The 20,854-nt window shown below is 43.0% G+C and overlaps 1 protein-coding gene across 2 annotated transcripts in view; it reads right to left on the minus strand.

Annotated features, from left to right (window-relative positions):
- Positions 1-1,318: 1,318 nt before the first annotated feature.
- cog6 (component of oligomeric golgi complex 6) overlaps positions 1,319-20,854 on the minus strand; it is a 59,344-nt gene continuing 39,808 nt past the window's right edge. Inside the window, exons 16-20 of one of the 2 annotated variants that reach the window (XR_013791083.1) lie at positions 19,160-19,267; positions 13,048-13,101; positions 11,574-11,653; positions 1,970-2,508; positions 1,319-1,936 (exon numbers count right to left, since the gene is read on the minus strand). Coding sequence is in view for 1 of the 2 variants with exons in the window: in XM_079513579.1 (XP_079369705.1) it covers positions 2,361-2,508; positions 11,574-11,653; positions 13,048-13,101; positions 19,160-19,267 (390 nt within the window). In the remaining variant the exon portion in view is untranslated. Of the gene's footprint in view, positions 2,509-11,573; positions 11,654-13,047; positions 13,102-19,159; positions 19,268-20,854 lie in introns of both variants that reach the window. The other variant, XM_079513579.1, reaches the window with a different exon arrangement.

Consider the following 20,854-nt stretch of genomic DNA (forward strand, 5'->3'; position numbering starts at 1 on the left):
TCTCTCTCCCTCCTGGCATTTGGCTGCAGCCAACAGAACGAGAGGAGAATAGTGTGTTCCAGTCTATTTCAAGTTAACTTAAGAGCTGCTTCCAGTTAAACACAGTGGCGTTTCTCTCTCCCTCTCCCTGCACATGATGTCCTGCCCAGTGATATTTGAGCAACATCCGGCTCGCTGGCTGGCTGGGGAAATCCTGGGAGGCAGGCAGGGCCCACTGGTGGTGCCAACTGCCAAGGCTGAAGGCAATGCCCTGCCTGCCCTGACATCATGCTAACTATAGCACACTGGGAGAAACAGAAAGGTGGTGCCGGCGTTAATCCTCTCTGCTGTAATAGTCTATGATATTACAACTAAGTGGAACTGGTCTAACCACAAGTAGCGGTTCCACCCTGCAGTGTCTTTGGATGAACTAGATTATACCCTTTTCACACCCGATCTAGGATGTCTAATAAATCCAAGCAGTATAACTTCTATCTTTTGTTTTATTTAAAAAATATATATACAGTATATATATATATATATATATATACTGTATATATACACAGTATATATATTATTATTAATTTTTTTAAGTTCAAATATCGAACTTTTTCCATTGTGTGAATGGAATGAATGGTGCTTCTCGGGTGCAGTAACCTCAGGTCAATATTCACTTATCTGTATTGTTTTATGGTCTAGTTATAGCAGCGTGTGTCACTACGTTACATAATAAGCCTTACTGCAGGGTCTCTGACCAAGACATTGTCCAAACATTGTTTTCTTTTACCAAACAAAATGTATTTATGGAATATGTATTATTTATTTAATAATAGTTACTTTTTTCCAACAAAAAAATGTTGGATACAAAAAGGGGAAAAAAAGGGGAATTTACTCGCAACCAATAAGAAATATCTCTGCGGCCTACAAATCGGAAACACAGGTCTATACTGTACCTACAATTACACGCAACGCTTTGTGAGCTTTAGAGCTGCTATTTTCAGAGTGTGCTATTATGATGTTCAAAAGAGGAATGCTAGAGTTACATTTTTTGAATACATTTTTAGGGCTGTCAAAATAACTGAGTTAATAGAGTTAATTCAATTGGGAAATTAATTAGATTAAAAATGTTTACGCAATTAATCCATGCTTGGATGACATGCCCCATACATCCCAACATTAGATGCACTATCTAGCCCTACCTCCCTATCTGGATGGGGGGGGAAACACAAGGCTGCACAATTTACATAGGCAGCGGCTCAAATCACACAGCATGACAACGGGGTGAGAGACAGAGAGACACCATGGATTTGTTATAAAGAATAAAACATGCATACATACGTATGTTATATATCCACCTTCTGTCATTTATCTTTCCATTTCCACAACAATATACAGAAAGACATATTTGTACATGTTAATTAATTGTTTGACAATACATTTATTTGGGAGGGACAGCGCATATTAATGAAGACCACACATACAATGCTGTGTAAATACACTGGATTTAGTACAGAAAACAACCAATACAAAAGACAAAAAGAAAATTCCCCAGCTAAAGTTGTTAACAACGCATCACAATCATTTAACCACTTTACGCATTTAACATATTAACCGCCAGGATTCATAAATGAATTCACCTCGTACTGCCAAGGATTTCCTCCCGTTTTACCTTTATTTTGAAGAGCCAAAACCCACGACCAGATGCTATACAAATGTTACTTTCCGTTTGTGTTGTCGGACTGGATGTTGATCTCCAGCTGGACGATGAGTAAGGACTACCGCAATGATTACAGCGTTGGCTATCGGCCGTCGAATAAACCTTCTTTTGACCAGAAATGCCATCTGGGACAAGGAATTGGAGATAAAGGCGAATAAAAATAAAAATAAACAGATAACAATGGGCGTGGGTGCGTGCAAAATTCAAGATGGCGCACTCCACTGCTGTTAACATCATCACCTAGCAACCCAATGCTAATGTAAGTAGCATCACGACTCCATCATTCATAAACACTATAAAATACCCTTTGGCATGAATCTACTCCAAATTGTGGAGGGCAGACATTTAAAATGATGTAGATCTATGTCAAAGGGCAGGTCCTGGTGGGTAATGTGGTAAATGTTGGCTCAAAAATAACAGATCTACAAACTCACAGCACACCACTTAATGCCATGCTGCAAGCTTATACATCTGCTGTTTGTGAAAATAATTGAAAAATATAAATACATTGATTTTTTTTTCTTTAACATAAAAATCTTCTCTTCAGGAGGTTCCCTGGCACTAAATCTTCTCAGATGGTGGGTCCAAATACAATACATTTGGTCCAAAGTGTTTAAATGAACAGTCAAGGATGTTTGCAATGAGGATCATGATGACATGTCTCTCAGGACAGCAGGGACTGAACCTGCTGTGGGGACCTGGGGACCAGCGTGTCTGTGTCCTTGTATCCGTTTTCGGGGGCGTTCACAGCCTTGTACACCTCCGCATACGCCCTGCACACCAGCTCTGTGGACTGCCGGAAGATCTGCTCCCTGCAAAGTCATACCACATAATTTACTACTAGTCTAACATTACTGATAAGACGGAATTATATTATCATGAATACTATTATATTATCATGAATACTATTTTAATAGTATTATTATCATAATGATATTTAATACTAATCGTTGCTGTCGGACAGAAACCTCCCATCTCCATATTCTAACTTTTGGTGTTTTTCCGGCAAATTAACGCCCTACGGCGTCACACAAAAGCATCAAAAGCTGCAGATCTGCAAGGTCGAAACAACGCATTTGAGCTTGCAGATCTGCAGCTTTTGAATTTGAATCCTGAAAAGTATAATAATATGAGGTTTCCACCCCACAGAGACGTACTACAACTAATGAGAAGCCTCGCCTATTATCTCAATGATTAATTTCCATTGCTTTATTTATGTGTCCCCCTGTTGTCTTAGATTTGTGCTCATTTTAAATGCTTCCTTTTTGGGCGGCAGTAGATCAGGGGTAAAGTAGACAGTAGGGGTTTAATGGATTAGCCAGTAGAGCGGCTGGATGGGAGCCGCAAGGTTCCCAGTTCGATCCCGGGCTCCCCCAGAGTTAGTGTCGAAGTGTCCGGATCCTTGAGCGAGACTCTGAACACATGGGACCGATATGCAGGTTGGTGGACTTGCATGGCTTCTTCCTCAATCAGTATGTGTGTGTGTGTGTGTGTGTGTGTGTGTGTGTGTGTGTGTGTGTGTGTGTGTGTGTGTGTGTGTGTGTGTGTGTGTGTGTGTGTGTGTGTGTGTGTGTGTTGCACAATTTATGTAAAGTGCTTTGGACAAAAGTGCAATATAAATGCACCATTTATATTTTAGTTATTTTTATGCACTTGTTTTTATGATCATTCTTTTGTGTGAAAAGCTCTTTGAGCTGCATTTTGTGTATGAATGGTGCTATAATAAATAAAGATCATTATCATCACTACTACTACTAAGAATAGCTCAGATTTATCTAGTGATTTTCCAAGCTCTTTTAAAGAGGCGGTTTGAAGCTTTTAAGGATGTGTGGGGCCTCATACGGCATGTTCGGCTGCAACATTTGGATTAACCACTTAAGTATAATCATGCACCTTATGCATACAGTTCTATTATTTGATTTGAACAGTGTGCCTTCCTGTTATTTATTTTTTTGCTCTGTGTGATCCGTGTTCTTTTCTTCTCATCTCGTTCTCTATCCTAGCTCTTCCTGTATCTGCATTGTTGAGAGCTCAAACGAACAGAATTTGACACCTGCAATGCTGACTTCTGATTACTACTTTTGCGTACAACAGGGTTGTGCGAGGAAGATGAGACAATCTACAAGCTCACAAAACATTACATTGTGATGCGTTCTAGGCTTGTAGGTCGGCTATTTTCCCTTGTGACACCGGCATAGGACGGAGTATAAATGTCATAATCAAGCAGGCCGAGGCTACTTTGGAGGATTTTCGCCCCTAATAATGACATGCCCAAGATAGGGTCACCAGAATTGATGTGGTTAAAACCCCCCAAATAAATAATAATAAAAACAATAATAGCAATGAACAGTTGCTGAAGTGAAACCCTTATGCTGTATCAGAGGATCCATGCCACTGCACTGTGTATTTACTTATATTGATAATGAAACAAACCTCCTCATCCCCTATATCAGTGGTTTTCAACCAGTGGTCCGGGGACCACCAGTGGTCCTTGAGGGGATTCCAGGTGGTCCCCAGCTAAATGATGGAAAGTTTGTAACCAAATGGACCCTTCTAGATCTTTAACTCTTGAGAGCGTAAAATGTTAAATTAAATAGCTGCAAATGTCAATTGTTTTCTTGCCGATTATTCTGTCCGTTACCTTTTCGATTAATCAGATAATCGAGAAGCGTGATGTTTATTTTTAATTAGTTAAGAGTTAAATTATTGTTAAAACATCTGCATTACTTAATTTACAAGAAGTCTACATAACAAAATTAGAGAATGTAAAGAAATTGTTTGCCTGTTATTTCTCCTAATGGTACCAACATCAATACAGCATGGAATTGTGGACACAATCTTATCCAACGATAACAAAATATTAGACTAAATCTCATCAAATCGTGGTCTGTGGCTCAAATGCTAAATAAATAATGGGCCTTGATATAAAAAAGAAAACTGTCCTATATCAATGGTTCTCAAACTTTTACATTTCAAGGTCTCCCCTTTAGAGGTCTTCGGGTAAGCCCGAGATCCGAAAATACCCGGGGTCCGAACTGGAGCCGGTTCCAATCACAGGAAGTGATTCGGAGCGGCTCTTGGGTAATGACCGAATGGACGCAACGATTGCCCGCTGCCCCCCTTTTTTCCCATCCGGCCAGTGGGGCCTTGCGTCACGAGACTTTAGTAAGGAGAGGCGCGCAGCCGCGCACTACAGTAGTAGAGACAACAACAACAATAATAATAATAATAAGCAATAGAAATATGGCCTGCTGCTGCTACAACAGAGACAACAACAAGAAAGAAAGCACAATTCCACAAAGGTGAAACGAAAATTGCGTGACAGTACCGCCAGGAGAAACCAGATGGAAATAGTCCCGCTTGGATCTCGTTTGTTGTAATAGTTGACCAACGTGGATTTATTTTTTATTTACAAACTGTCCGCAATGATTGACTGTCTACTCTTGGATTATACATTCACGTTAATGACAAACCACTGCCTGTATCACACATTTTCATATTGTTGTACATGTTCTGTCATCTGTGTGAAAGTGTGTAGTATTGTTCTAGTGCTTTGGTACACGTTTTCTGTGAAGCACATTGCTTCTTCTCTGCTACTTTAGACTTTTTGGAGTTGAGAATAACTGTGAGACACAACTGTAAGAATTAAGTGTTATGATTTTCTTTTAAAGTATCCCCATTAGCTGGTGCCATAGCAACCAGCTAGTCTCGACTACCTGGGGTCCACATACAAGTGTTCTCACTGGATTCTTTTTTTTCCCTCCCCCTTTTTTGCACAAACCGTTTCGTGCCACCTCCACCCACCCCCACCCACTGTGCCAAAGCCAGCAGCAGCACCTCCACCCACCCCCACCCACCGTGCCAAAGCCAGCAGCAGCACCTCCACCCACCCACCCCCACCCACCGTGCCAAAGCCAGCAGCAGCACCTCCACCCACCCCCACCCACCGTGCCAAAGCCAGCAGCAGCACCTCCACCCACCACCACCCACTGTGCCAAAGCCAGCAGCAGCACCCCCACCCACCGTGCCAAAGCCAGCAGCAGCACCTCCACCCACCCACCCCCACCCACCGTGCCAAAGCCAGCAGCAGCACCTCCACCCACCCCCACCCACCGTGCCAAAGCCAGCAGCAGCACCTCCACCCACCCCCACCCACCGTGCCAAAGCCAGCAGCAGCACCTCCACCCACCGTGCCAAATCCAGCAGCAGCACCTCCACCCACCCCCACCCACCGTGCCAAAGCCAGCAGCAGCACCTCCACCCACCCCCACCCACCATGCCAAAGCCAGCAGCAGCACCTCCACCCACCCCCACCCACCGTGCCAAATCCAGCAGCAGCACCTCCACCCACCCCCACCCACCGTGCCAAAGCCAGCAGCAGCACCTCCACCCCACCCCCACCCACCGTGCCAAAGCCAGCAGCAGCACCTCCACCCCACCCCCACACACCGTGCCAAAGCCAGCAGCAGCACCTCCACCCACCCCCACACACCGTGCCAAAGCCAGCAGCAGCACCTCCACCCACCCCCACCCACTGTGCCAAAGCCAGCAGCAGCACCTCCACCCACCCCCACACACCGTGCCAAAGCCAGCAGCAGCACCTCCACCCACCCCCACCCACCGTGCCAAAGCCAGCAGCAGCACCTCCACCCCACCCCCACACACCGTGCCAAAGCCAGCAGCAGCACCTCCACCCACCCACCCACCCCCACACCGTGCCAAAGCCAGCAGCAGCACCTCCACCCCCACCCACCGTGCCAAAGCCAGCAGCAGCACCTCCACCCACCCCCACCCACCGTGCCAAAGCCAGCAGCAGCAACTCCACCCACCCCCACACACCGTGCCAAAGCCAGCAGCAGCACCTCCACCCACCCACCCACACCCACCGTGCCAAAGCCAGCAGCAGCACCTCCACCCACCCCCACCCACCGTGCCAAAGCCAGCAGCAGCACCTCCACCCACCCTCACCCACCGTGCCAAAGCCAGCAGCAGCACCTCCACCCACCCCCACCCCCACCCACCGTGCCAAAGCCAGCAGCAGCACCTCCACCCACCCCCACCCACCGTGCCAAAGCCAGCAGCAGCACCTCCACCCCACCCCCACACACCGTGCCAAAGCCAGCAGCAGCACCTCCACCCACCCCCACCCACCGTGCCAAATCAAGCAGCAGCACCTCCACCCACCCCCACCCACTGTGCCAAAGACAGCAGCAGCACCTCCACCCCACCCCCACCAGCTGTGCCAAAGCCAGCAGCAGCAGCACTGCGAGTGTGGTGGTGCACACTGCCATCTATGGACGCACTTCAGTAGGCCTGTCACTGGTATTATTACATAATCGCCTAATCGCAATTATTTGAGATAAGCCCAATTATTTTTTCATAATCGTTAATCGTTTCCATGTTGACATTTAAAAAAAATATAGCAGAACTAGCTTACTTCGTGACGTGTTGTGTAGATCAACTATTTCCGCTATTGTGTACATATTTTAAAATATGTACACAATATATGAAAATAATTATAAAAAGATTAAATGTGTCAGTGATTTCTTTGTATATTTAAGTTATTTGTCATATCTGCCCAGTGCAATTTGTGAGAAACAGAAATACAACAAAAAATACAAATTGTAACATTCCAATGTTCGATGCAAAAAAGCACAATTACATCGCTAATAGAGGGCATGCGTGTGACATCATCATACCTGGAAGTTATGCGGGAACGTCTACTGACTGAGTGGCAAAAAAAGCTTTTTTCTGGCCTTGACAGTCCATGCATCCAAACAGAAAAGTCCTATCTGATTGCATTAAATGATGTTAAACGACGTTAAGCCGACTTTACCACTCGATTTGCCACTCATTTTATGCATGCGATTGGGGTGCGCACGCTTATCCGACATACCATAGGGACCGACATGCGGAAAACGATCGGATTAAGGTTGGCGAACATGCATTAAGGTTGGCGACCGGATTAAGGTTGGCGAACATGCGTTAAGGTTGGCGAACATGCGTTAAGGTTGGCGAACATGCACTGCTTGTGGTTAGGTTAGGGTTTGAGGTAGCCTGGATCCAGCCCAAAGACCCCGCCCACTCTCTGAGTGGACTGCATCTCTTGGTCTGGTGTTGCGCTGTGAACCTATAATTTCTTCGGTAGAAAAATGTATTATCCAATGAGAATCGGTGGTGGGGGGGTGGGTCTAACGAACAACCAATCAGCGCCGAGTCCCGTTTTCAGCGTCATCACGCAGCGCAACACACAGAGGGTTGAGGGAAATTCTAATCCCCTCCCCCTTGAAATCGCTCAGACAGGAGACAATGTCAGACTGAAGCTTCAAGAAAGCTACAGTCTGATAATCAGGCTAGGTTTGAGGTAGGTTGTCGTTGTCATGCGCATACCCTCTATACTCTATAGAAGTTATTTGTGTGACAATTAATCGTCAACTTTGTAATCATGACAGCCCTACACTGCAGATGGAGGGCTTCACATGGATTAAAGTTAAATAAAAATCTCAAGACTGAAACATGTTGTATGGCCAGCTCCTAATGTGCAATTTGTGAAACAATGTGATAGGAGCCCAATTAACACAATATGTTTAGGGTTAGGGTGTTTTAGTAACCTTTGCTTTCATGAAATGGATCGTGGGTTTTTATGGAACATGCTGAACATAATTGCTAGTTTTGACTACTTAACACGCTCTAATCTTAAAATAACCCAAAATAGCTCATCTACAAGCTCTCAACTGAGAGTTTATCTAGTTTAAGATTAGGGAGATATTTTTGCTGCGCAACATGCTGCCAAGTAAAATCAGTCATGGTGACTGATAACTTAAACCACAGCAGAACCCTAATAGTTTTCTCTTTTTTTTGGGATCACTTCCTGTGATGACAGATAGTATGAATCAGATGTATTCATCACATAACAGCTGTACAGGTGTACATATCAGTGGGTGACATTGGTTTTCGCCCAAGCTCCATCATTTAGTTGTTTTCCAGGAAAATAAAGTAGGAACAAAGGGGGCAGGGGAGGCAAAGAGAGGGGAGGCAAGGAGAAACATGAAAATCATGAACATGAAAAAAAGATATCTACACAGTATACACATACTATACTGTAGCATAACGAGGTTGAAAAGAGTGGCAACACATAGATTCACAGGACAGAACAGAGGCATAGGATGCAAAAATATGGATGCAAAAATATTAGGCTGCAAATGTCAATTGTTTTCTTCTTTCTTGGCGATTATTCTGTCCGTTACCTTTTCGATTAATCAGATAATCGAGAAGCGTGATGTTTATTTCTTAACTTTTCACCTACATGCTCAAAATAGTGGTAGATGAACTGTTGTATGATGAATTGTAATTTTATAAATTCAGATCCAGTGTTGTTCTGAGAAGCAGATGGATATCTGAAAGTGAAAGCCTGACTGGCAGAGAAGTAAAAAATTGAAGCGTACACTAAGGATATTAACAGAAGAAAAAAAATACTAATAGCCATGGAACACATTGTTCCAACCAGTTCCTTTCCCCTCCATCATGCCCTGGCTGACCAGGGGGAGGCAGTATAGAGACCATTACGCATGATATTTTTTGTGTCCCCCAACCCTAGGGGACACAGGGAGAACATGCAAAGGCCATTTCACCAACCCCACCTAGGGTAGGGCGCTGATGACACAGAGCAGAGGCTTTTTAGTCGGCCGGTAATGTTGAAAAACAGGTTTAAAGGAAATTCTCTGGAGATCCATTGCTTTAATTGGCCCTCAGAGGTCCGACCAGTCTCTGGTGCATTACTGAAAGAAAACGACTTCCTGGCAATGCATGCAACGTGGACAGAACAGGCCTGAAAGGAGATCTCAATTATTTTGTGCACTCTTTGAGTGTTGGGGGGAATGGGGGATTTGGTTTGTTTTTTCCCTGTGTATCTATCGCCAAGGAGTGCCGAGAGAGGGGGGAGAAAGAGAGCGAGCGAAAGAGAAAGAAGGAGAGAGAAAGAGGGACATATAATGGAGTTTTACAGATGGGGACGTTCGGGGAAAACGGGTGTGAGTGAGAAATGGACTAGAAGATAATTAATGGCGTCCTGGCCATCAGCGCTGGCCCCGTGTCCATTAATAGAGAGCATTAACCTGAGTGCTCCTGCAGCGAAGTTGCACTTCCCAGTAAAAATGTGACTCACACATACAGCCGTCCAATGCAGTGCCGGCCGGGGTAAAGCTAAAAGCATACAGTTGGGTGCCACCGATATTGTCCCTTATCATTTGACCCATTTAGGCCTGACCTCAAAACTTTAAAAAATCCCTCTAAATCCTCCAGTTTTCTGAAATAAATATTCTCACGATTTTTCAAAAATAGCAGACCTACAAGCTCGAGCTTGTAGATCTGCTATTTTTCAATAGCTAAATTATAACATGTTTAAAACACCAAAAGGGGTTCCCGCCCAAAATGGGTTAACTGTCCTTTTGCGCAGATCACGCAAACCTCAGCAAAAAGAAAAGGACAATATCGATGGCCTCCAACTGTACATGTGTAAGTGTAACGCAACCCCCAGAGGTCAGTGCTTGGAAATGCTTTCCCGGTTTGAATGGGTTAATAAGACATAGTAGTGTAAATGCAGCAGTTTTGTGATGTTTGCTCCATTTAGGATCCAAACTCCATGCGTGTTTGTTTGGGGAAGTGTCTGAAATGCAGAATAATAAAATATTTATAGTTAATATTTATATATATTTAATACTTAGTATATAATGTTCAAATTGCATTATTCCAGGCAGATGGGACCAGAGCAAATTCTAAACAACCAGCATTCTACCGAGTAGATGTTTTCAAACATTGCTTTTGAAATTTTGTTTTATACAAAGATGAGAGAGAAGTTGGTCTTCTTGTACACACAGCGGTCTCTAATTTGAAACTAGCCTCTCAAAATTACCTCCGCCTAAGCCTGGTTTTAGACTTCATCAGGCGACGCATTGCGTGGCAAAAATATATACAAAATAAAAACATTGCGAGAAATTGACAGATCTGCTATTTTTGGTGTGTGACGTGTTATATGACGCAACATGATGCATATATAGTCTGTCAAGTCACACAAAGTTTTGACTGGCCTGCCAAATGAATCAATCATGCTTAATGTCCTCAAAGTCACGCATCTAGCAAGCTTTAAACCTTTTTGGGGTCAGGATTTGATCAATCTAGTTTAATGTGGGCCATGCATTGTAATGCAAATGAAAGAGAGATGTACTGTAGTTATGTTAACCACTTGGTAGTTAAACAGACAGAAAGACCTTGCACATCTGATTACATTTGGTAAAATAAGGTAAAATAAGGCTGAAAAAGGCTGAGTTATTTGTGTTTTGTTCACAGCACACCTGACAAAAGACCATTGATATTTGATATTGATGAAATAAAATTGTATAAAACTTTAATATTGTCCAAAACCTAGCTTGCACATATTTGAAAGATATTTTCAAAATATATTTTTTGTTAATGGAAAAATGACACAAACACATGACCTTCAGGTGCAAGCAGCTCGTCAGATGAGTGTCTGCAACGTTGGAAGATTGTGGAAGAGTAGTCTGGCTTGAGACTGCTGTGCTTGTGTAGCAGAGAGTAGTCTGGCTTGAGACTGCTGTGCTTGTGTAGCAGAGTAACTCTCAACCTCAGCATGATGAACTAAAAGTCTAATATCTCCTCCGGATTATAGGGATATCCCTTTCTTCTAGTGGTTAAGATGTTGGCTTTCCAAACCTTTTGGGGTTCTTGTTGCTATGTACAGTATATAGCAAAATAACATTTTTTAAATTTTAGAATAAATATTACCTAGGTTCGTATTTAGAAGGCGTTTTCAGAGTCTGCCTTGTGTTGAATTGTGAACATAATTGAAAGTAGAACTCACTTGATGGCTGCACTGAGCAGGAAGTTGAGCTGCGGCATCACCAGGGTGTCCGGAGATGACAAGTACCTGTCAAACTGTACCTGAGAGATGAGAACCGAGGTACAGTAGAACCATCAGCTGGAAGCTAGAGACACCGCACGCATTAGGGGTGGAACCAGTGGCGTGCACAGACATTTAGAGGGGCAGGTGCTCAAGTTAAAAAAGGGCACCTTGTGCAGCGCGTGGAACCGGCCGGTTGCCTTAATTCATTTTGGGCGGGAACCCCTTTTGGTGTTAGCATTATGTTATGCTTTAGCTATTGAAAAATAGCAGATCTACAAGCTCATAGCGCGCCACCGAGTGGCGCGCTATGAGCTTGTAGGTCTGCTATTTTTGAAAAATCAAAAAAAAGAAGAAAAAAAAAAGTTGTTTTTCTTTTTTTTTCAAAAGGGCACATTGCCAAAAGGGCAGGGGGTGCTCTAGCACCCCCTAGTGTCTATCTGTGCACGCCACTGGGTGGAACCATACAGTAACTGCATCGAAAAATCAATTCCTATTTCAACAATCGAAGTGTATCAATATGTAAATAGCAACATATCTTATCGTTTGACTTTTTTATCGTATGGTATCATTTTGCAATGCAAATAATCGGTATTGAATGTATCAATCCTAAGTAGGCCTACTTGTGCATTGTATTTAGCAATTTTACAAAAAAAAAAGAAAGAGTCCGTATATATACTGTATGTCCGTACACGGACAAATGTGCTATGTGGCAAAGACTTGGTCTTGTCCATGGCAAATGTAATTTTACAAACCATTATAATGTTCTTATCTTGAGCATAAGACCCAATTACTGAATGTCAAGTCAAGAATGTCAAGGTTTTCTTCAGAATATACTGTATATGACACTTGTATGGCACATTAGGAGCCCACTAGTATTAGTGGTTCTCCAACGTTTGGACCCCCATAACTCTGAGTGTACAATTTGGAATCAAATGGACCCGTGAGGTTACAATCTCTGTGTTTCTCTGGTGTAATATTCATTTTGTATGTCCGTGGCAAAAAAATATTTTTGACGAAAATGACGACCAAAAGTCGTAAATCAGGGGTGATAACCCCTGATTTAAAACTTTTGCCTCGATTACGATAAATTACACTAGATCGGCAATTTTCACTATTGGAATGTGTTCTCTTGTCAATTTGTTGAAATATAAGAAATATAAATCGTAAAAAGAATATATAACAATCCATATTATAAACCCATTAAAACCGGGAAAGCATCCGTGTCATTTGATTTTTTTTCCTGCTGCAATCATGTACATCTGCTATTTTTGGAAAAGTTTGGTCAAGTGTTTGAAAGAATGTTGAATAACTTTGTAGTTGAATTACGAAGTAGTTTACAGAATCGGCTTCAGGTCTCAATGGTTAAAAAGGTTAACGGGGTGGGCTGCCTACACAAGACGAGGCCTGAGGTCACCCATGGTGAACAACTTACCATGGCTGTTTTCATTGAGGCTGTGTCCATGCTGGGGAGGATGGAGAGTGGACCCTGGAATCAAGAGCAACAAAGAGCGTTTAGTAAGTAAGTAGGTCGGGAGAGGCTTATTGTCGGTATCAGCAGAGAACGCTCTACACCAGGGGTGCCCACACATTTATGACGTGAGATCTACTTTCAAAATGACCAGCTCAACAAGATCTACCCACTGAAAAAACAAGTGTACCATTGCTGAAAATAGTTTAAATATATAATGTACCTGGGGGGGCTTTGGGATAGGGAGAGAAATGGGGAGAAATTATGACAGGCAGTTTCTGCTGTCAAAATATGTCCCCCCCGTATTTAACTTAAACGCCCAATGCATTCTCAATGGCAAAAGCACAAACTTTGCCATGCTACTGGTCCTACATACTTACACCTAGAAACCCCATTCAAACCTATTTAGGTTCATCTTACGGTGGACATGTTTGCCTGAAAAGAAACCTTTGAAATGTTTCATAGTTTTAGAAATATAGTGCTTTCAAATTTGAGAAATTCACAATGGGGCTCAATGGCAGATATTGGCACGTCAAAAAAGCACTTTCACCTAGAAACTCCATTCACACTTTTTATAATTCAGCTTACTGTGGAGACACATGCTGGAACTTTTTACTTTGAAATGATTTGTAGTTTGAGTTATTTAACTTAAACGCCCAATGCATTCTCAATGGCAATAGCACAAACTTTGGCATGCTACTAGTCCTACATACTTACACCTATAGAAACCCCATTCAAACCTATTTAGGTTCATCTTACGGTGGACATGTTTGCCTGAAATGGAATCTTTGAAATGTTTCATAGTTTTAGAAATATATAGTGCTTTCAAATTTGAGAAATTTATAATGGGGCTCAATGGCAGATATTGGCACGTCAAAAAAGCACTTTCACCTAGAAACTCCATTCACATATGTTGGAAACAATGTTTCATAGTTTTAGAAATATATAGTGCAAGGACACTTCGACACCAACTCTGGGGGAGCCCGGGTTCGAACTGGCAACCTTGCAGTTACCATCCAGCCACTCTACCCCCTGAGCCACCGCCACCCTGTTTTGGTTTGGTTTTACTATAGTTTATGACAGAATGGAGAGAAAGCTAAATTCATTGACAAAGTACATTTGGAATTTGTCACCCATCCTACACACCCTTCTATACCCATGGGAGTTGGATTGCTGAGGTGGAGCGCCACACCTACCAGCAGCTCAGAGTACGACTTGCAGCACGCAAGCCGTGCTAATCAAATGCTGAGTTGGTGGGGCCCGGGATCGAACCCATGACCTTCTGGTCCAAAGGCCCACAAGGTCGACTAAGCTACCCGGACATGACATTTACAACTCTAAATATTATTTAACAATTAACTATTTGATGATTCCTCCCCACACACATTTCTGTGTGTTGTCACTGCTGTCGTATCCTTCTGGCTCACCTGGATCCCCTACTGGGATGAGGGCGTAATGCCTCCGTCCTATGCCTTCCGCCCAACACACCCTGCTGACAGATGCTGGCCCTGCCCGTAGGAGTATGCGCAGTGACAAACATCACCCCTCCCCCGGCCAATTGTGTTTGTATAGACGCTCGACAAAGACCGATGCACGTCACCACACTTCCTTGAAGCAAAAAAAGATCACAGGCTTTTACACTCATTCAACTGCCTTCTTTTCTTCTCTCTGGAGATGATGGGTCACTGCTCAGCCATGCTCTTACTGCCTTATAGAGCTGTTAGACAGACAAGATGCTAATTAGGGGCAGCCAATGTGGCGATGCAGACGAGAGAGTGACCGAAAACAAACAACTTCAAAACACAAAGATGGTAAATAAGGTCACGGAGGACACTAGCGGAGAGTAAGAATGCATCGTCACTTCTGGCTCTCAGTGTTGGGCGTGCTGTGTCCCGACACGACCCAGAGCTCCTAGGCTGACATGGTACACCACAACTATGGGTGTCAGTCATCCCAATGGTACAACCTGCGCACGCACGCACGCACGCACGCACGCACGCACGCACGCACACGCGCACACACACACACACACACACACACACACACACACACACACACACACACACACACACACACACACACACACACACACACACACACACACACACACACACACACACACACACACACACACACACACACACACACACACACACACACACACACACACACACACACACAGTGTCACCTTCACAATCATTGGCAGAAACATTACTGCACAAAAGTTATTATAAAATAATAATAAAAATTAGCTAATAATCTACTGAATATATTAACCTCTGAAAAGATTAAAAAAATAATATATATAGCAGATGTGCAAGCATTGTGAGCTTGTAGATCTGTCATTTTAGCCAACGCCATCTAAAATGTCACATCGCCTAATGCTTTCCCGGGTTTGATTGATTGATTGAAAATAAAAAATTGAAATATTTATTAACAGTTTGCAGAATTACAGTACATTTCAAGCACAACTCAATACAAAGACTGTTTTAATGGGTTAATGTGGAAATAGTGAAATTCATTGATGAAAAAAAATAAGAAGCACACGTTTTACTACATTTAGATTTAGCTTTAACTCCAACGAAATGAAAAGAAAAGCTTTCACAGTAATTGGTAGGACCTCGGTAGCACTATTATATGTGCAGTGATAAGTATCACAGTCTCCAACCAGCTTCCCTCCACGGGTACACAGGCCAGTAGTGATAAGTATCACAGTCTCCAACCAGCTTCCCTCCACGGGTACACAGGCCAGTAGTGATAAGTATCACAGTCTCCAACCAGCTTCCCTCCACGGGTACACAGGCCAGTAGTGATAAGTATCACAGTCTCCAACCAGCTTCCCTCCACGGGTACACAGGCCAGTAGTGATAAGTATCACAGTCTCCAACCAGCTTCCCTCCACGGGTACACAGGCCAGTAGTGATAAGTATCACAGTCTCCAACCAGCTTCCCTCCACGGGTACACAGGCCAGTAGTGTTCATAGACGCTCAACCAAGCTGGATTATATTACCACTGCACCAGCCGAGCGCCAGTGCACATGGGATAATCAGACTGTACCAAAAAAAAGAAAATTACACAGCCAGTCCCTTTGGTTTCTACAGACAGTTTTGAAGCCACTTTTTCGACAAATTGAAAATCATTTAACTTCCGGTCCCGAAATGCTACCGATAACGACTGCACTCGGTAGAATAAAGTAGATTTTTCTTCATCTTTATCCATGGATTGCTTCCTGGGTTTTCTGACACAGATCTTTGGAGAGAGCCGAGAGACGTTTCACGGCACTAACTAAAGCCTCACTGGAGGCAAAACGAGACTTCAATAGCGGCAGTGCATTCATTAACTCACTGCGGCTGTGCTCATTTACATCATCAGTCTTAATAAATAAACCGCTAAATTGAAAACATGCGGCGATGCAGACTTATGTGGTCCTGGCGGTAATTTGCGGCATAGTAAATAAGCCCCCAGATGGTTTCTATTAGTTTTAGGTCTGACTGTGATGGCCCTCACAGAGACTTTATCTTCTATTCATGGACCCACTTCTGTTGATTTTAGGGCCATCTAATGATGGTCTATGTCAGTCGGTCGGTCGGTCCAACATTTGTCCCCCCCTTATTTATTGAACTTGCAGACCACAAAATGGGTCTATCTCAACGCAAAATCTCAGCATTTATCAATCTGTTGTTGTCAATATGACGTGAGCATAGCCAACGATCAAATCTCATGTCGAGTCTCAAGCTTGTGTACGAAATGTTCATCGCATGTGGTGCAGCTCAGTCTGACAATCCGACAGGCGTCTAATCATGTGCAGCAACGGTTTATTCACTTGAACATTTTGTAACCCTAAGATACATTTTGGTGACGCCATGGCCTTACTCTGGTGCATCCTTCTGTGAACATACAACATACAGTATATATTTGGTTGATTCCTTCGACTTATCAATAAAGGTCATTATAATATGCTGAATTTATATACAGTACAGCAATTACAATAAGATAAGACAGCAGGAAAGCTGAGAGGGAGTCTGTGTAGGAATGACAGACCATAGGAAAGCTGAGAGGGAGACTGTGTAGGAGTGATAGACCATAGGAAAGCTTAGAGGGAGACTGTGTAGGAGTGACAGACCGTAGGAAAGCTGAGACGAGGACAGCATATAGACACAGGAGAGACTGGTGGGTTTTGGTACCATGCCAGTGGGAGTGCGTGGGGTTATATTCTCAACTAGTGGACACAAAAATGTGATACATCTTTTAAAAAAAAGACACGATCTCTCCATGTTTCCTTCTCAAGTGAAAATTGGACAGAACTGCTAAAAGCCCCCTGGCCTGGTAACCATAGCAATAGCTATTCTAAAGCCTTGTAAACACGCCTGACCTAGTAAAGTAGACCATTAGAGGACCTGAGCAGCTCTGAGCACAGACTAAATGCACACTTCTTAGACGTGCACTTGGGTGAGCACGAGCAAACAATGCAAGTGCATTTTGTGTGCGTGTGTGTGTGTGTGTGCGTGCATGCGTGTGTGTGTGTGTGTGCGTGCGTGCGTGCGTCCGTACGTGCGTGTGTGTTTGTACATGTATTACTATAACTGCGAGGGCCAAATGTATTATAGTATAATTATATATATATATATAATATTGATAATTTGAGCACTAGATATTTGAGGACCATGTTCCTGGTTCCTTTTTTTTGCTTTAATGCCTTTATTTTGCACCTTGTTAAACTAACCAATTACACCCTGGCATTGGGTCCTTTAATCCACATCTTTATTACGTCATCATTGAGAGCTAGTTATACCAGTTACAGTATACCCTGACGTCATATGCTGCTACGATACATACGCATCAAACGGGACGGGACATACGCAAAGTAACCACAGTATACCGCTAATCAACTTACAAATTACGTATACATATACATAGAGGCATTTCCTTTCCTTTAATCCACCCGACACTGTTCGACATATACGTCACCATCGAAAGCCGATTAATCCACATCTTTATTACGTCATCATTGAGAGCTAGTTATGTATACCAGTTATACCCGACGTCATATGCTGCTACGATACATACGCATACGGAAAGTAACCACAGTATACCGCTAATCAACTTACAAATTACATATACAGTACATATACATAGAGGCATTTCCTTTAATCCACCCGACACTGATCGGCATATACGTCACCATCGAAATCCGTCTCTTACCATACTTAATACTACTTTTTTACCTCCAAGAACTAGGTACGTAGCAAATAGCTAAACCTAATAATTAAATATTTCAAACGTTCTTTCACAGAGAAGCTGAGATTTGACCGTTTGTAGCGGTCGACACTCACAGTACTTGCGCGCTTTGCTTGCGCACTAGTAGGCCATTTATGGCCTACTTGTGTGCAACAAGCAAGTAGGCACTGGACAGAGTGCAGTTCTAGTTTTATTTATTTTTACTCTTTGAATGCTCTTTCTTGCACTCTTTATTCTATCCCTTTGTTTGCTGTGCTTGCTGTGTTTTGTTGTTTGAATGTTATGCTATCTATATGCTGCTGCATTGTCTGTAAGGAAGCCAAACAAAAATAAGTTTTACTCTTATGTACCTGTACACAAGATGTAACAATAAAGTACAAACTTGAACCTTGATTGGTAGAATGTTAGTGGAAGCAGACAGGAAACAAGGAGAAACAGATGCCGGGGAGAGACATGCAGCAAAGGTCGTCAGGAAAGGGACTTGGACCCGCAACACGCTGCCAGGCGTTAGGCATTAGAGCCTAAGTGCCAGGACCCCTAGGCCAGCGGTCCAGGCATTTGTGGCAATTTCCATGCTGTCTTAAACTTTTGAAACTTCCTCACAAGAATAGCATTACAATTACAAACAGTGTGTGTGTGTCAGTGTTAATTTTGTCGACTAAAACAAAAATGACTAGAACTGTGACTAATATTATTGACAATTGCGTCAACAAATAAAAAGTAGGAGGGACTAGTGGAAAAGAAATCCAGTAGAACTAAAAGACAAGTAATTTTATGTTTGGTTCCGATCGGGTGTGTGTGTGTGTGTGTGTGTGTGTGTGTGTGTGTGTGTGTTACCTGCTCTGTGCTGTGCTGCTGGACACAGCCGTAGATGTAGCTCAGTCCGGCCCTGGTCAGGACAAAGGAGGCTTGCTCGTTGATCATGGTGTCCAGGTGGGCCTCGATCTGCAGCACACAGGTGGAGGCAGGGCTCGTCAGTATGTCCATATGTACACAAAAGACTTGGTCTTGTCCGTGGCAAATTTTTGATTTTATTTTTTTTACACACCATAATAATTCTTATTTTGATCCGAAGACCCAATTACTGGACGTGGAGTCTCCAGGTTTTCTTCATAATGTGTATGTCGCATTCACACCTGTACTTCGGTGGACTCGGTGCGATTGGGGGGGGTGTGGTTCCATCATTCTTGCATTTTTAATGTGCTGCGTTTGTGTTCAAACTGCGCTATGTCAACCGTAGCAAACAACAACACAGTAAAACCTATGGTGTTGTTAAATTATACTTCGAGTAATAGTTAGGACGTAAAGTGAGGGTAACGTGGATGCAGGGGGTGTGTCAGGGATTGGACGTTACTCTGTGTATGTGTGTGTGACCTTTAATCATTTTTCTTTTTAAAGTCGAAGCTTCTAGCCAAAAAACTAGCCGAATTCGAAGCTCCGTCGATGGGAGGCGGCGTGTGATTAATTTACCACCAATGTCTGAATTGTGTACTCCACGACCACAAGTAGTTCTTTATGAGGGACCTAATTACTCCGGTTCACTCAGAAACCAAGAAGCAGAAAGTGAATAATCGCCATGTAACAGGTCATTATTTAATCACCCGCCCCCCCCGCTTGAGCTCATGAATCGTGGAGCTCAAGCACATGGCTTTGAAGGGTAGCAGATCTACAAGCTTTCAACATGTCATGCGACAATGCGTTGTGGGCTTGTAGATCAGCAATTTTGATAAAAAATGAAAAAGAAATACTTAAATGGAAAAAACAGATTTATTCGATTTGTTTTTTCATGTTTGAATTTCGAATATTATTATTTTTTAGGTCAGCCCTACTGTTCTTTTTGGCACATGGAGGCACAACAGAGACAGCAGCGCTATATGTATCTGACGTTGACAATATCCCATTGATGATCCGATCACCATATAACATTATTATGCATATGCCATGTTAGTTACAGTTACATAGATCATGCTGAGCTAAACAATTTTCAAGTAGGGTCTAATTATATTTAAACGAGATGAAGAAAGTCCCCACTCCCCACACACAGTGACAGAGCTCCGCCGCTCCATGTTTATGCATGTTTATGCACATTGTTTGCTTCATTTCTTTATTTGATACGGATTGCATTCACACCTGCAGTGAACCGCAGTCAGGTGCACTTGGAAACAAAGCGAAACCTCTGTAATTGGTGAACTAGAATGAGTTTGTTTGATCCGCACCAGAATTTGAATGAGCGTTCACACCTGCCAAACGAAGTGCACTTTCCGACAATACACAGCAGGATTCCTTTTAATCGCAGTAAAACATCCTGGTGTGAATTAGGGGCGTGCTGTAATATCGATATTGCGATATATAATCGATACGTCCTCCCGCGATAAATAATCAATATCGATTATTCTTTTTTGGAAATTTTAAATGTTGTTCATAATGAAGTGATGAACAACATGTTTAGAAAAGGAGGAAATTACAGCTAAAATTACTGGATGGTGATTTGTCCAAACAGCTTTGTGGGAATACAAAATGCAGAATGCATTT

This window comes from Electrona antarctica (assembly GCF_951216825.1).
Source record: "Electrona antarctica genome assembly, chromosome: 11".
Classification (NCBI taxonomy): Eukaryota; Metazoa; Chordata; class Actinopteri; order Myctophiformes; family Myctophidae; genus Electrona; species Electrona antarctica.